The 16,192-nt window shown below is 40.7% G+C and overlaps 2 protein-coding genes across 2 annotated transcripts in view; one reads left to right on the plus strand and one right to left on the minus strand.

Annotated features, from left to right (window-relative positions):
* zgc:101858 (SDR_c11 domain-containing protein) overlaps positions 1-2,053 on the plus strand; it is a 5,847-nt gene extending 3,794 nt beyond the window's left edge. The window contains exons 3-8 of the mRNA XM_014171200.3: positions 375-553; positions 844-937; positions 1,207-1,276; positions 1,389-1,425; positions 1,525-1,588; positions 1,845-2,053. Coding sequence (XP_014026675.3) covers positions 375-553; positions 844-937; positions 1,207-1,276; positions 1,389-1,425; positions 1,525-1,588; positions 1,845-2,003 — 603 coding nt within the window. The 3' untranslated portion in view covers positions 2,004-2,053. The remainder of the gene's footprint in view (positions 1-374; positions 554-843; positions 938-1,206; positions 1,277-1,388; positions 1,426-1,524; positions 1,589-1,844) is intronic.
* A 418-nt stretch (positions 2,054-2,471) lies between these two features.
* col27a1b (collagen, type XXVII, alpha 1b) overlaps positions 2,472-16,192 on the minus strand; it is a 156,443-nt gene continuing 142,722 nt past the window's right edge. Inside the window, exons 48-60 of the mRNA XM_014171199.3 lie at positions 14,947-15,054; positions 14,688-14,795; positions 14,402-14,455; positions 8,574-8,636; positions 8,315-8,368; positions 8,167-8,202; positions 7,737-7,790; positions 7,584-7,607; positions 7,403-7,468; positions 6,939-7,110; positions 6,493-6,602; positions 6,052-6,270; positions 2,472-4,383 (exon numbers count right to left, since the gene is read on the minus strand). Of these exons, the coding sequence (XP_014026674.2) occupies positions 4,237-4,383; positions 6,052-6,270; positions 6,493-6,602; positions 6,939-7,110; positions 7,403-7,468; positions 7,584-7,607; positions 7,737-7,790; positions 8,167-8,202; positions 8,315-8,368; positions 8,574-8,636; positions 14,402-14,455; positions 14,688-14,795; positions 14,947-15,054 (1,215 nt within the window). The 3' untranslated portion in view covers positions 2,472-4,236. The remainder of the gene's footprint in view (positions 4,384-6,051; positions 6,271-6,492; positions 6,603-6,938; positions 7,111-7,402; positions 7,469-7,583; positions 7,608-7,736; positions 7,791-8,166; positions 8,203-8,314; positions 8,369-8,573; positions 8,637-14,401; positions 14,456-14,687; positions 14,796-14,946; positions 15,055-16,192) is intronic.

A 16,192-nucleotide genomic window follows, 5' to 3' on the forward strand; every position in this document is an offset into this window, starting at 1 on the left:
TAAAAAACGTTTGTACTTTGTTTGCGCTGCCTAACTAATTCAACTAGGAATACAAAATTCTGCTCACATTTCCACGTTTATTGGCTTTGCAAAGCAAATTAATGTCCAAATCGTGAAAGTAAGACCTGTACAATGTTGTGCGCAATTTTTCCAACATCATGACACTTATTTGGAGTCTGTGGCTCAAGTGGTTTGAAAGCGTGAATATCCGTCAAATATCCAACCTGAAACTCTTTTCCTTGGTAAAATCCGCCCACTAGTTCCCGTGGCGAGCTATATCGAATGCTCCTAATTGCAATACCTGTATTATGACAGTACCACACTAACAAAAGTGATGAATGAGTAACATGATCTTGTCCATTGCTGCCCACCAGCCCTTGCTTGTACCAGGGGACCTGACTAATGAGGACACCGTAAAGAAGACAGTGGAACTGACCATTGCCCACTTTGGCCGGCTGGATGTGCTGATCAACAGCGCTGGCATTCTGGCCATGGGCAGCATTGAGACAGGTGACCTGGCTCAGTATGACAAGGTCATGAACGTCAACGTCAGGTAGGATTAGCAGACCTATAATACCCTGAAGAATAGACTTCATGATAGACTGAAGATTATATGTAATGTAGGGCGTTTGAATGACGTATCTAGGGCACCACAAACTACAAAGAAGCTTTCATTGGATGAAGCCTGAAATCCATGTTCTGTATTTATTAATTGCAGTGCATTGTTATGCAAAATCATGTACGAGAAGATCATGTCAATATTTTTCAGACACTAACATCTCTATTTGAACTGTTTCCCCCCCCTCCGCCCTTTTCTTTCTGAATGTATTTGTTATTCCACAGATCAGTGTACCATCTGACTCAGCTGTGTGTGCCTCACCTCATCAGGACTAAGGGTTCTATTGTCAATGTGTCCAGTGTCAACGGGCAACGATCAGTAAGTATTACCAGACCATCGGGGTGTGTGTGTGTGTTTCGTTGGCATTCTTTTGTAGCGGAGGCAAGTCAGACTCATGCTCTCATGATGAGGTAGCCCTGCCTTTGATAAAAAATAAATAATCAGTGTCACCTGCCCGAAATGGAAATGTACTCCTAGCCTTATGGTTAAGATGTTGGATTCCCAAACAGGAGACTGAGCTTCGGATCCCACCTGTGACACTATTCCAGTATGATTTCTGATGCACACAATTGTACATTTGTTTCTAGTTCCCAGGTGTCCTTGCCTATTGTATGTCCAAGTCCGCTATTGACCAATTCACACGATGCATAGCACTCGGTAAGAACGATTTGTTTTTCTCCCATTCACTTTTCATTCTATTTTCTGTAATATGTATTGTTATAGTGGGTGAAAACACTGGAGATACTCATACGACTCATATTTCTCCCAGAGCTAGCGTCGAAGCAAGTGCGAGTGAACTCTGTCTGGTATGTCAAGTCTATGTTTTGCTACTTAATTATTATTTGTTATGTAGTTATTACGACCATATTGATCTCTCTCTCTCTCTGTTGTCTTTCTCCTTCCAGTCCTGGTGTGATCATAACAGATGTCCACAGGAGAGCGGGGCTGGATGAGGAGCAGTATGCTCAGGTAACCTACTATGTTATACAGGGACCTAACACATTGTTTTACAAGGTTGTGTTCACTGGCTGGGGTTCCAAAATGTATGTACTGTATATTGTAAAATGTCAATGTTTTAGAGAGCTCATGGCTTACTATATGACAGAGAATGTTGTCAGTCACCTAGTTATAATGCAATATTTTTCTGTCTCACCGAACTCACTCACTTGCTCCCTCCTACCCCATCTCTCTTTCTCTCCATTTTCCTCTCTCCTCCCCCCTTCAGTTCCTTGAGAAGTGTAAGCAGACCCACGCCCTGGGGAGACCAGGTGAGGTGGAGGAGGTGGCCCATGCCATAGCCTTCCTGGCGTCAGATGCTGCCACCTTCATTACCGGGGTCAACCTACCTGTGGATGGGGGGCGCCACGCCATGTGTCCAAGATAATATCCTGTGACATGATCATTGACTGGCAGCCAATACAAACCTGAACTGCCTCACTTGGTTTGTGTCATTTGAAAAAATATATTTTGAGTCTAAACAGACAGAATATAATGAAATGTAGAGTATGGCCTAGTCTAGGGCTATAAAAGTGAAATCATGTCAAGATCCTTTAGTTCTTCTGCGTTCAACTAAATGACTGTACGCTTAGATGGGAGATTTGGGTTTCAAACTGGAACGTGAGTGCCCTCGTGGTGAAGGTGTGAAGTGTAAGAGTTTTTACACTTTAAAAGGGAAAACTTTTCATATTTCAGTTGCAATAATACGTTAGCTATTTTACAACGACAAAAAAGCCTCGGTGTATGCACTATGATAATAATGAATTCAATATTTTATTGACAACTTTTATTGAAAACTAACTCCGTTCAAGGTGTCTTTGTAGCTTACAATTTTAAATGTTAAAACACAATGATCTTCTTCGGTTTCAAATATTTATTGAACACCTGAATGTTGAAGAAAAGGAAAGTGAACTAGAAGCTGCAATATTTTGAAGCAGACAGAGGATCTGCAAAGATGAATGAATGAGCATTATAACCACTAACATCTATCCCTTCCCCTAAACAAAAATCTGCTGTCTCACTCAGATGTGTTAAAGTAATGAAATAAATGCAAATGGAGGGCTCTGAGTTGTGTGATGAGAGGTATTCTGAGTTTATGGTTGGTGTGATGAGAGGTATTCTGAGTTTATGGTTGGTTGGTCTGTAGAGTATCACAAACATGGTCAACAATAAGGTGGAAAACAGTAAGTGTAAAAGCATTGAAAACGGTCCAAATACAGTACAGTTAAAAAAATTTCAACAAAAAAAACACAACGAAATCCATGAAGCCCCAAATGTATGGAAAATAAAAAATGCTCTGATGATGGGAAGTGTGATGGATGACAAAGTCGCAAAACCCATGGACATTAAATAACATAAATTAGCATGTTGGGATCCACTGTATACAACAAAAAGCTTTGCATAATTATATACATTTCAACAAGTAATAAAAACAAGACCTAAATCTTCAATAATAGCTTCAGACTCGTACAAAGGGGATACAATAATGATGCAGGGGGAAAACGCTGTTTTGCTAGCTTGAAAAGTGAATTTGATCAAAAAAATGTTTGCATTCATAATGTATAAAAAAATATTCCCTTTTGAAGTATAAAAGGCATGTAGATATATTCTGTCAAGATTAAACAAGACCCACCACAGGAGTCAGTTAATTATTTTAGCACCAGGTATCAGGTGTCATCTCTGTTTCTCTTTTAGTTGAAAGCACCATAGCTAGATGAGAGATGGGAGGTAGACAGACTGACACTCTTCTGGATCCACTCTCTTACAAGCTTCAATTCACTTGACTAGGGAAACGCCCATCAGAAATGTTTGTGTGTGAACGCAATCGTGTTTCGTAGACTGGTGGGCATTTCTTCTGCACCAAGTCACAAGTACAAGTAGATTCATACCTCATCTGCAGACTAGGCAGGAGAAGATGGCTGGAAAGCATACACCTGTGGATGTATGCTATGATCTATTCCTACACCTGAATGTTATGATACTATTATATCCAATGTTTTGAGATCACTGTAAACCTGAATTGCTTTGAAAAATTGCAGAACGAGATGTCTATTGCACTTTTATATTAAGATATACATATAACATGTATAAATAATATATGTGTATGTATGACATTTAACAAGATAAGATGTACTGCATAATATGCTAATACATGTATAATCGTTCCCTATTACTTTATACATCTTTCATTAAATGTTGAGTGCAGACCATGAAAAGGAATAATTTAAAAACGTTGTCCAAGTGTGATGTCAGAAGAGAGATTGTCATATTATTTTCTCTCACTCTGGCATTCAGGGCTCATACTGTGCAACAGTAAAACAAGTCCCTGAAAGAAGCCAAAGCTTAATATCTTCTCCTCGGGCAGGCGGTAGGAACTATAGTGCGAGATGCCCCAGTATCTCTGTAGTTTCTCCTGGTCAGTCCCTCAATGGCGCCCCCTTTCTGTTTCTGCAGTCCGAGCATATGCTGCAGGGTAAGGGACCTGACCTGCCCTGCATCTCCTGACGGGCCCCAGTATATGGGGACAGGGAGCCCCTCCTAACCTCCACCATCCCCCTTAAGTCACTCCTATGAGGAGGCTGTGTATGTAATGTATTTTGGGCTTCTATAACAACAGGCCTCTATAGGAAGCACACAGGACCCACCTCTAGGTGGTAGTGCGACCCAGGCTCTGTGGCTGGTAGGTTATACACGTCCAGGATGGGGAGTAAGTTGGGGTCCTGGGTCTGGAAGATGAAATGGGTCTGGTGCCAGTGGCCATCTTTGATCTGAAAGACAAGGAAGTTCTGCTGGTTAGAAAATCTTGGAGATAAGATATCAAACAATTTGAATATTGGAGCACAGAGTATAAAACATAAAATGCAGAGACTGAATAGTATTTGGTCATGCTTTGCACTATTTGCAGATTGATATGAAATACAGTGCCTTCAGAAAGTATTCAGTCGCATCTCTTGACTTTTTCCCGATTTTTTGTTGTTACAGCCTTAATTTAAAATGGATTTAATTCAGATTTTTGTCACCATTTCAAAGTGGAAATATGTTTTAAATTTTTTTTTAACATATTAATAGAAAATGAAAAGCTGAAATATCTTGACTCAATAAGTATTCAAACCCTTTGTTATGGCAAGCCTAAATATGTTCAGGAGTAAAAATGTGCTTAACAAGTCACAAGTTGCAGACTCACTCTGTGTGCAATAGTGTTTAAAAAGATTTTTGAATGGCTACCTCATCTCTGTTTTTCCCCAATGCCTCAGAAAGAAGGGCACCTATTGGTAGATGGGTAAAAAATGATTTACAAAAAAAGTAGACATTGACCATCCCTTTGAGCGTGGTGAAGTTATTATTAGTTACACTTTGGATGGTGTATCAATACATCCGGTTACAGAAATAATACAGGTGTCCTTCCTAACTCAGTTGCCGGAGAGGAAAGACACCGCTCAGGGATTTCACTATGAGGCCAATGGTCACTTTAAAACAGTTAGAGTTTAATGGCTGTGATAGGAGAAAACTGATGGATCAACAACATTGTAGTTACTCCATTATACTAATGTAATTGACAGAGTGAAATAGAAGCCTGACAAAACAAATATTCCAAAACATACATCCTGTTTGCAACAAGGCGCTAAAGTAATACTGTCAAAAATATATCAAATCCAATTCAACACATTACTGAGTACCACTCTCCATATTTTCAAGCATAGTGATGGCTGTATCATGTTACGGGTATGCTTGGAATCATTAAGGACTGGGGAGTTTTTCAGGATGAAAATTAAACAAAATACAGCTAAGCACAGGCAAAATCCTAGAGGAAAACCTGGTTCAGTCTGCTTTCCACGAGACACAGATGAATTCACCTTTCAGCATGACAATAACCTAAAACACAAGGCCAAATATACACTGGAGTGGCCGAGTTACAGTTTTGACTAAAATCTACTAGAAAATCTATGGTAAGACCTGAAAATGGGTGTCCAACAATGACCAACAACCAATTTGACAGAGCTTAACATTTTTGAAAATAATATTGGGCAAATGTTGCACAATCCAGTTGTGGAAAGCTCTTAGAGACTTACCCAGAAAGACTCCGGTCTAATCAGTGCCAAAGCTGCTTCTACAAAGTATTGACTTGGGAATGGAAATACTTATATGAATGAGATATCTTCAAAACATTTGCAAAAATGACCAAAAAACATGATTTCATTTTGTCATTATGGGGGTATTGTGTGTAGATGGGTGAGACATTATTATTATTTTTTAATTCAGGCTGTAACACAACAAATTGCGAAATAAGTCAAAGGGTATGAATCATTTCTGAAGGCACTGTACAACTGGGTAAATACATTCTGGTTAGATAAGTAATAATAGAGTATCCTTATTACATGGTATATTGGTGCATTTATGCAAAGTGTTGCAGAGCAATCTTTGACTGGTCAACATACCCAGCAGTTATCCCTCACTATGTGGGGCTCTAAGAGTCCTCCAGCCTGGATCATGTCTCCGCTCCAGGCCTTGAAGCGCACAGCGGTGGGGGAGGGCTCCAGGGAGGAACTGTTGGCCCACACAGGGACGTTCAGGCAGTGGATGGTGACGTGTTGCACTGCCTCAGAGCTCAGGAGGTGGAGGAAGTTCATTTGGATGCGACCTACACCAATCTCCAGCTGCAGACAGAGACAAACATCAACTACCATTACAATTCCATCCGTAGTCTCTTGTGACAGACGAAACACCAGCAGGCATGCAAGATTTGGTTCTAGGTGCCGAGATTACTAAATCCCCCCCAAATCCTATTTGAATTTAAAGGTTAGGGCTTGTCAGAAAACCACAAAAGACAGGAAATTCAAATGAGCCAGATAGTGAGAGCAATAGAAGTTGATGCTGACCTTGGATACTGTGATGGGTTTCAGACAGGTCTGACCGCCGCTGCTGAAGTTACACGTCACTTCGATTGTGTCAGCAGAGCAGCCGAGGTTTGGGTCGATCCAGTAAGTGCCTTAAGGGAGGAAAAATAAACTGAGTGAAAAGGGAGTTTGGATACAGGAGTAGTGTAATTTCACTAGAGTGGACACATATTGACAGCTGAGTTCTGAGGGGCTATGGCAAGGATGTGGTGCTTTTGGAAGAGGTGTCACTAGCTTCGTCAGATATATAGACTTATTGTTTATGCCGTAGTTATAGCACATATGAGCCCAGACTTTTTCCTTGTCAAGTCACATGCAGGTTAAACTATTGGACCTAGTAACTGAATAAATTAACTTTATATTTTTCTGTGGAAATAATGTCACAGCTTTTCATGTCTTTCAGTCGACATTAGTTCCAACTTCCTTACCATCGTTCATCCTCTGTTCACAGTCCTTGAGGTCTCGGCAGATGCGTGCTGGGTTGTCGTGGGTGCCTAGCGGGTTCTTCAGGCTCTGGATCAGTGTGCTGAGGTAGTGGAGGGTCTTGAAGATCTCTGTACCCTGGTGGTCCAACATGGGCAGGTCCATGTCATGGTAACTCTAGAATGGAACGAGGACAACGGTCACACAGCACCAATAGGAGATAAATTGCCTCTGTATAAGGCAGACACATGATAATGTGCTAAAATGTATGAAGACAAAGTCAACATATGGGGAGCCTACAGAAGCCCATAATCATTGATTTGTAAGAGACTTCAGTTTTGTACATCTAACTCCATATAACGGCACCATGTTTGATGTGCACCACATTTTACACACCAACATTAACACACACAATTATCCTCTGGCCACATTGATGAATTCCCAAGGGATAATCTCACAGAGTACTCACCTCTGACCTCAGTGCAGCATGGGAATCAATAATGACTTGGAAAGCAGCTCCAATAGCCTCCTTTCTCTGGAAGAGATGACAAAATTACACAGTAAGACCACCCTGGAACACTTACTTTCACGCCTCCTCTTAATCCTTCCTGAGACAGTCAAGTTTTAACATAAGGGTAAAGCAGACTTACAAATGTCAGAGAACCAGGGAGACCCTAGAAACCAAAGGAAATAGAAAGGGGGTTTTAATGTATTGTACAGTCATAGTACAGTATACAAAATAATTTATATTCAAATTAGGTTAACACTGCCACAGAGTAACATAAATAACACAAAGGACTTACTGGGGGCCCAGGTGGTCCACGTGGACCAGGAAGGCCCCTTGGTCCTTGCACCCCCTGTTTATGAAAAGAAACAGAAACACGATTGGATTAATAAACCCCCAATACACTAGACAATAATACTCCAACTGGGGACTGGTCTTGACCAATCAATATCATGGATTTCATCATTTAAACTCCTTTACCAGGAGAAGCAAAAGCAGCAGCCCAACAGTCATCTCTCACTGTCTGAAATTTTTCTACAACAGAGGAGCACTAAGGGAAATGATAAGGGCTTTGGGCGTCGAAGCTAAATGTACTTTAAGTAGTGTGCTCTCCATACTAAGCATGGGTTGTGTCCAAAATGGTACCCACTATATAGGGAATAGAGTGCCATTTCAGACGCAACCTCGGTCTATAGGGGATAGGATTAATCAAAGATATGGACACGCACCATCTCCCCTCGACTCCCTTTGTCACCTTGGGGTCCCTGATGGAGAGAGAGAAAAGAAAGAGGGGAAATCCCTCCATTATTGCCAAATAAGAGAAAGGGTTAACATGCTTTGCATATCAGAAGGTATGAGATATAATGATGTACATACTGGACTACCACTGGGTCCGATGATACCAACTGGGCCTATGGCACCAACATTGCCCTGGAGAGAGAGAAAAACCATGGTGATAAAGTAGAAGTATAGGTAGATATCTGACAAGGCAGTGACAATAGACAGAGAATCATTTTTACCTGGCCTAACCAGGGGGAAAAAATGGCTTTGTAGTTACAGCTACGGCCCAGAGTTTTCCTTGTTCAGGTAAAAACTCAGGATCATAATGTCCACATTTTTTCTTTTCTCTTCTTACCATCAATCCATGTGGCCCTTTTGGTCCTTGTATCCCAGCTGGGCCCAGATCTCCTGGAGGTCCCTATGGAGATACAACAGCCAGGTCACTCATTATACAAGTCAGTATTCAACGTCCATCCATGTCTGAGGATGTCAGGAGATGTGGAAATCGGCCACTAGAGGCAACAATGAGCGCTTTTACCTTCAAGCATGTTTCGATTTTGCTAGGGTGTTTGAGAAACATGGATTAAGGTCTAATTCTGACATGAGACTGAGAACTTGTTGGATACAAATACATGTGTTGACAAACATACATGTTGATAATGCACACTGAATGTGAAGTATGATGATATGGGCCAAATGAGTGGAAGGTTGCACCATATGGGTATATCATCTGTTTAGCATCCTCTGTTGTGTGAATGTGCGTACACTGTATATCAAACTGAAACACTAGGAAAATCTCCAAGTGGAGCACTGGCAGTCATACGACACACTAAATTACTGCCTAAAAGTTCAGTAAAGCCTGCTAACGTCTCTGTTTTCTCAGCTGGCCAGCACCTGCAGAGCAACATCACTACAGAGTAGCAGAGTAACAAAAGTTATGGCGTGTTAAGTGATGTTATGTGTGGGTGCGTTAAACTTATTGTGGACCGTTCTGTCCCAATGCAGCAGTCTTTAATTCTGATTGATCCCTTTCAGAGCAAAAACTAAAAATGCTACCAAATGGTTTGAGGCTTTAAATTCCTCTCAAGCTCTCTAATAATCTCCAGACAATCTCTGATTTAACACTGAAAATGGGTTATGCTTTTTGGTGTTGTTTTATCAGAACCATATTTTTGGCCAACTGAGAAGGAGAGGGTCCTTCACTAGAGACATTTAACTATTTTAAATGTTTATGCAAGTATTAATTCAAGAGCATGATGTGTTTGTTGTGTTTCATTCATTCACCATTGCAGGATTTTTTCTGGATCAAAAAAGGGCTTAGGTGGTGGGTGTGACAGGGGGCGTGGTAGGAGGCGTGGCAATGAGCGTGGTCGGCCATTGCGTGGCTACATTTGAAAGAACATTTTAGAGGCCCCTTTCTTGGCGCTGCAGAGAAAATGTCCACATTTTAAGCCAATTTCCTGCAATTCTACAAATTTCTCCCTGAAGCTGAGAATTTGTTTTGCAGTTTAAAAGCTAACTTCCTCCAACTCGACACATTTTGCCATGCAACTGAGAGAAAATGCTGCTGTTTTAAAGCTAATTTCCTGCGATTCAATATAATGTGCCATGGAGTTGAGATAACATTTTGCAGTTTTAAAGCTAGTTTCCTGCACTTCTATGCATTTTGCCATGTTATCCAGTTTTGCTGTGTTCTTTTGCTCGAACATAACACAATTAATACTGCTAAATTAATTGTTTTTGGAATTTTCAATTCTCCCTGACTGTCTAGCTTTTATTTTGGTGATTGTTAGTTGTCACTAGATTATATTCTAAAAAATATATATATACGTCCATTATCTTCTCTACATACTTTATATCTGGTTTTAGTCGTTTAAGTTTATATTTAAAACATTTTTCCATCCCGAAAATGAATATGAGAGAGAAAGAGAGAGAGAAAAAGAGAGAGAAAGAAAGAGAAAAAGAGAGAGAGAAAAAGAGAAAGAGAGAGCAAAAGAGAGAGAGAAAGAGAGAGAAAGAGAACAACCACAATTAGTGAAAGAGAGAGAAGCTTCCATTAAAGAAAACCCTCTGAGTTATATTAGATAGATAGCTCTGAATCCACAATATGGCAGAGGTTGTAAAGCCATAATACATACTTTTTTCAACAACAGGCTATGGCCAATAATATCAAAGGCTGGACTGAAATCTAACATTACAGTTCCCACTATCTTCTTATTATCAATTTCTTTCAACCAATCAGTAATTTGTGTGAGTGAATGCCCTTCTCTACAAGCATGCTGAATGTCTGTTGATAATTCGTTTACAGAGAAATAACATTGTATTTGATCAAATACATTTTATTCCAACAATTTGCTAAGAACTGGCAGCAAGCTTATAGGTCTGCTGTTAGAACCAGTAAAGGCCGCTTTACCAACTCTTGGGTAGCGGAAATACTTTGGCTTCTCTCCAGGTCTGAGGACAAAGACTTTCCTCTAGGCTCAGATTAAAGATATGACAGATAGGAGTGGCTATAGAGTCAGCTACCATCCTAAGTACCTTTCCATATAAGTTGTCAATGCCAGGAGGTTTGTCATTATTGATTGATATCAATAATTTTCCCACCTCTCCCACACTAACTTTACAAAATTCCAACTTGCAATGCTTTTCTTTCATTATTTCCTTTTGTGTGCATGAATATGATGGCTTACTGTTCGTTGTTGGTATTTCCTGGCCAAGTTAGCCCACATTGCCAATAAAGTAATCATTCAAATAATTGGCAACATCAAATGGTTTTGTGATGAATAAGCCATATGATTCGATGAACGATGAGGTTGAATTTGTCTTTCTGCCCATAATTTCTTAGCCAAGAGAGACTGGCATGCATAGTATTTATATCAGCCCGCTTCTTGGTCACAGACACCTTAAAAAAAAAAGGTAGGGGTGTGGAGCAGAAAACCCGTCAGTATCTGGTGTGACCACCATTTGCCTCATGCAGCACGACACATCTCCTTCGCATAGAGTTGATCAGGCTGTTGATTGTGGCCTGTGGAATGTTGTCCCTCTCAGCGAAGTTGCTGAATATTGGCGGGAACTGGACCCCACTGTCGTACACGTCGATCCAGAGCGTCCCAAACGTGCTCAATGGGTGACATGTCTGGTGAGTAAGCAACCCATGGAATAACTTTTTGTGTACAGAACCTTACAACATGGGGCTGTGCATTATCATGCTGAAAAATAGGACGATGGCGGTGGATGAATGGCATGGCAATGGACCTCAGGATCTCGTCACGGTATTTGTTCTACTGTAAATACATTTGTACACAACATTTGAGAGAAATAAGCTTTTTGTGCGTATGGAACATTTCTGGGATCTTTTATTTTAGTTAATGAAACATAGGACCAACATTTTACGTGTTACATTTATATTTTATTGCTTTCCACACCTGGATTGTAGAACATTTGCCCATTATTCTTTTCAAAATTCAACAAGCTACGTCAAATTGGTTGTTGATCATTGCTAGACAACCATTTTCAGGTCTTGCCATAGATTTTCAAGTAGATTTAAGTCAAAACTGTAACTCCGCCACTCAGGAACAGTGCTGTTGCGGTGACCGTATTACCGCCACATCGGCGGTCACAATCCACGAAGGCAGTCAAATTCCATATGACCATTTAGTCTCAGTAATTAGGAATCCAAAGTTCTGATGCTGCTGATGGTCATTAGTAGCCTGCCAAACTTGCTTAACTGCCTGGTACTCAGCACTCTGTTGTCCCTCTAATCACTCTGACATCAATGCAAATGTAATCGAAAATCTAATCAAAGACTTCATGAGAACCCATGAGCTCATGTTGCGCAACATTTCTATAGGCTATGCAATTGTGTGAGAAAACAGAGTGATGGCCTCTATTAAAAAGAGGTTCCCATCAGCTTTCTATAGGCTCGGCCTACTATATTTAGTTCTCAACTTTCCTACTATAAAGCATATTGTTTATCTTTACAACAGGAGTATAGCCTACCTGGCTGGCATGAAAATGAACCGCGGGAAAAGTCATTTTTTTGCGACTTTTTTGAATCATAGTTGCACACCTCATGTAGCCTAGCCCATAGTCCTATATGTTTTGATAAGGTTTATATCACAACTAAAGTGGCCAAATAACTTCTTAAAATTAAGCACATTTATCTGCTTTACAAGGTCTGTAGAGCCTAACGGTCATACAGAAGCAGCACGTGTGTTTATAGCCTACTGCCGTGTGCGCATTGCTGCGCTTATAATGTGAAGAAATACCATAAAAATGGATTAACATTTTAAGCTAAACGTTCTGCTCTGTTGCGTAAGCCTCATTGCGTAAAACAGCTTTTTTTAATGCCAATGGTTGTATTAATTTTGGATCTATCGCATTCCACAACTGTCCTAGACTATGTTTGGAATATTTATTTTTATCACACAGAATAAGTCAACTTTTGTACTATGGGAATAGTAGATTGACATAGGCTAGTGCTTTTGCTGTTCGTTAGGCCTACTCATCTTGTTGGCTGATTTGCCCAAAATATAACGCTTCAGGACAAAAATGTAATTGCTATGCCACATTTTTTGCAGTATTACTTTAGTCTCTTGTTGCAAACAGGATACATGTTTTGGAATATTTATATTCTGTACAGGCTTCCTTCTTCTTACTCTGTCAATTGGGTTAGTATTGTGGAGTAACTACAATGTTGTTGATCCATCCTCAGTTTTCTCCTATCACAGCCATCAAACCATGTAACTGTTTTAAAGTCACCATTTGCCTCATAGTAAAATCCCTGAGCGGTTTCCTTCCTCTCCGGCAACTGAGTTTGTAGTGACTGGGTGTATTGATACACCATCCAAAGTGTAATTAATAACTTCACCATGCTAAAATGGATATTTAATTTATTTTTTATTTTTACCCATCTAGCAATAGGTGCCGTTTCTTTGCAAAGCATTTGGGGCTTGTAACGCCCTGGCCATAGAGGGTTTTTTTGTTCTCTATTTTGGTTAGGCCAGGGTGTTACATGGGTGGGCGTTCTATGTTTATTTTTCTATGTTGGTTTGTTTCTTTGGTTTGGCCGTGTGTGGCTCTCAATCAGGAACAGCTGTAGATCGTTGTTGCTGATTGAGAGTCATACATAGGCAGCCTGTTTTTCCTTTGGGGTTTGTGGGTGATTGTTTTCTGTTTAGTGTTAATCCTGACAGGACTGTTTGGCTGTCGTTTCTTTTCGTGGTTCATTTGTAGTGTTCATTCATTTATTAAAATTCCTAATGATGAACACATCCTCCGCTGCACCTTGGTCTCATTGCGACGACGGCCGTTACAGGGCTCCCGATTAGCGCAGCCATCTAAGGCACTGCATCTCAGTGCAAGAGGCGTCACTACAGTTCCTGATTTGATTCCAGGCTGTATCACATCCGACCGTGATTGGGAGTCCCATGGGGCGGCGCACAGGGTTTGGCTGGGGTAGGCCGCCATTGTAAATAAGAATTTGTTAACTGACTTGCCTAGTTAAATAAAGGTTACATAAAAATAATAATAATTGAAATCCTCCCTGGTCTTTGTGTTTGAAATTCACAGCTCGACTGAGGGACCTTACACATAATTGTATGAGTGGCGTACAGAGATGAGGTAGTCATTCAAAAATCATGTTAAACACTATTATTGCACACAAAGTGAGTCCATGCAACTTATGTGATTTATTAAGCACTCCTGAACTTATTTAGGCTTTTCATAACAAAGGGGTTGAATACTTATTGACTCAAGACCTTTCAGCTTTTCATTTGTAATTAATTTGTCAGGCTGTAAATTCAGGCTGTAACACAACAAAATGTGTAAAAAGTCAATGGGTGTGAATACTTTTTGATGGGACTGTAATTAGATTATTGCTCATGCCACAGCATAAAACAGGTGTGTTCCGAATGTTCTAGAGTCCATGTCTGAAAGGGGAGCTGTTGTTTTAGCACCTGATAATGCCAAGCTGTTATTGTTTTATCTTGCACAATAAATCAAGTTTTATTCTCAGTGTACGTTTTAAGCCTTTAAGCGCACAAGGTGACAGCCAGCCTTGTCACACCCATGTTTACGGCTCAGGTCATTCTTGTGGGGGAAACTTTCTGGATGATTAATGAATTGTTTCATTTGATCATGTGACTCAGGTGGGAGATGAAAACAGAGGGAAGTGTAGCGTACCTTTGGTCCGAACATTCCGAGAACCCCTGGGTACCCTGATTCACCTGTGTCACCCTGAGGAGAGGAGAGAGACGGAAACATCTTCATCACCAGCATCATCACATATTCTAGTCATTACCATAAGTCTATGGTCATTACTCATTACCAACCAAATAACCTTTGAGTTACAGATGCAAACGATGACAAATCGGTTTGGTGACCAAGAATTTTCAGTCAAGTGAGACTGAATAGGGCTACATAATGAGCAACTTCTTCTCTGACTCCTCACTATTGCTATGTTACTCACAGGCTGTCCTTTGGGCCCCTGGTGACCCTGTTTCCCTGGCAACCCCATTCCACCAATGTGGCCTCTTTTCCCTGAAGGTCCAGTTTGGCCTGGGAGACCCCTCTCACCCTGTGACACACACACACATGGACAGAAAACAGTTTTAATGGAATAACAAGCAAAGTGCATATTCCTTTTTCTTAACACCTTAAACAATGTCTAACATGGTAAACATGATGGGTCTCTATAGTTCATTGGAGCATGTTCTCTTCTCTCACACCTTCGATCCAAAGAGGCCCTGATCGCCTGGAAGCCCTGGCACGCCCGTTTTACCGTCGTTTCCAGTTTTGCCGATAATACCAAACTCTCCGTCGTCCCCTTGCTCCCCCTGAGGAGTGAACACACAGAGCTGATGATGACTGAAGCCTTACAGAAAACATAACTTGAGCATTAAGATGCATTGATATTTACGAGCCAACTTTTTAAGAGTGTTTCTCAAACAAGCACGTAGAGAGAACGTTCGCTATACGTTTTTTGTTAGACCATGTTTTGATACTGATAGGATCGAAAGAAAGGAGTGCTGCTCTCGGTGTCAGAAGGTGGGTGTAGCTGGTGCATGAAGTCAGGCGCAGGAGAGCAAAATGAGTGAGCGACGTACTTTACTCAAAAAATAAAGGCACAAGGTAAACAAATACACTTGACCAATAACCAACGGTAAACATTACGCACGGGTGAACACAGCACCCGTCCAAAAACCAGCCATCATGAACCGAACTGAACATATAAATAATCACCCACAACAAACATGGGGGAAACAGAGGGTTAAATACATGAACATGGAATTGGATAATGAAAAACAGGTGTGTAGAAAATAAAGAGAAAACCAATGGAAAATGAAAGATGGATCAGCGATGGCTAGAAGACCGGTGACGTCGACCGCCGAACGCCGCCCGAACAAGGAGAGGGACCGACCTCGGCGGAAGTCGTGACACTCGGATCAGCTTTCTCCATTTAAATCTTACCATAACATTAAAACTATTCCACAATACTGACAACGAATCAGCTCCTAGAGAGATATGACCACCTATGGCTGCAAATAGGCTATTGAAGCAGCTTATTGTGCTTACCCAATAATAGTGCACTAAATCATTGCACACATGTTATCACACATCATGAAACACATTGAGGCAAACCTTTTTTGTGAGTACATACCGTGCATAATGGCAATAATGACTATAGTTGCTCTGCGAAACTCCATATTTTGGTGAGTACCAAATGTATTTTGATGCTATAACATCTGCAGAGTAGGTTAATGGGACTTTGAATTGAAGGATCCTGGGTGTCAGAGGAGATCTCATCTCCGCAAGCCCAGGTACTGGTTCATTGTAGCCTACGTATTTATTAATGCTGTCATCTCGGTTTTCATTTGAAGCATCATTTTATCCTTCACTTGTTTGTAGCAATTGCAAATACTTTGTATTTTTAGTCAACTTCGTTCTGAAGTTATCCGCAGTCACAGTCAGATG

The sequence above is a fragment of the Salmo salar genome, chromosome 24 (assembly GCF_965601325.2).
Source record: "Salmo salar chromosome 24, fSalSal1, whole genome shotgun sequence".
In the NCBI taxonomy this organism is placed as follows: Eukaryota; Metazoa; Chordata; class Actinopteri; order Salmoniformes; family Salmonidae; genus Salmo; species Salmo salar.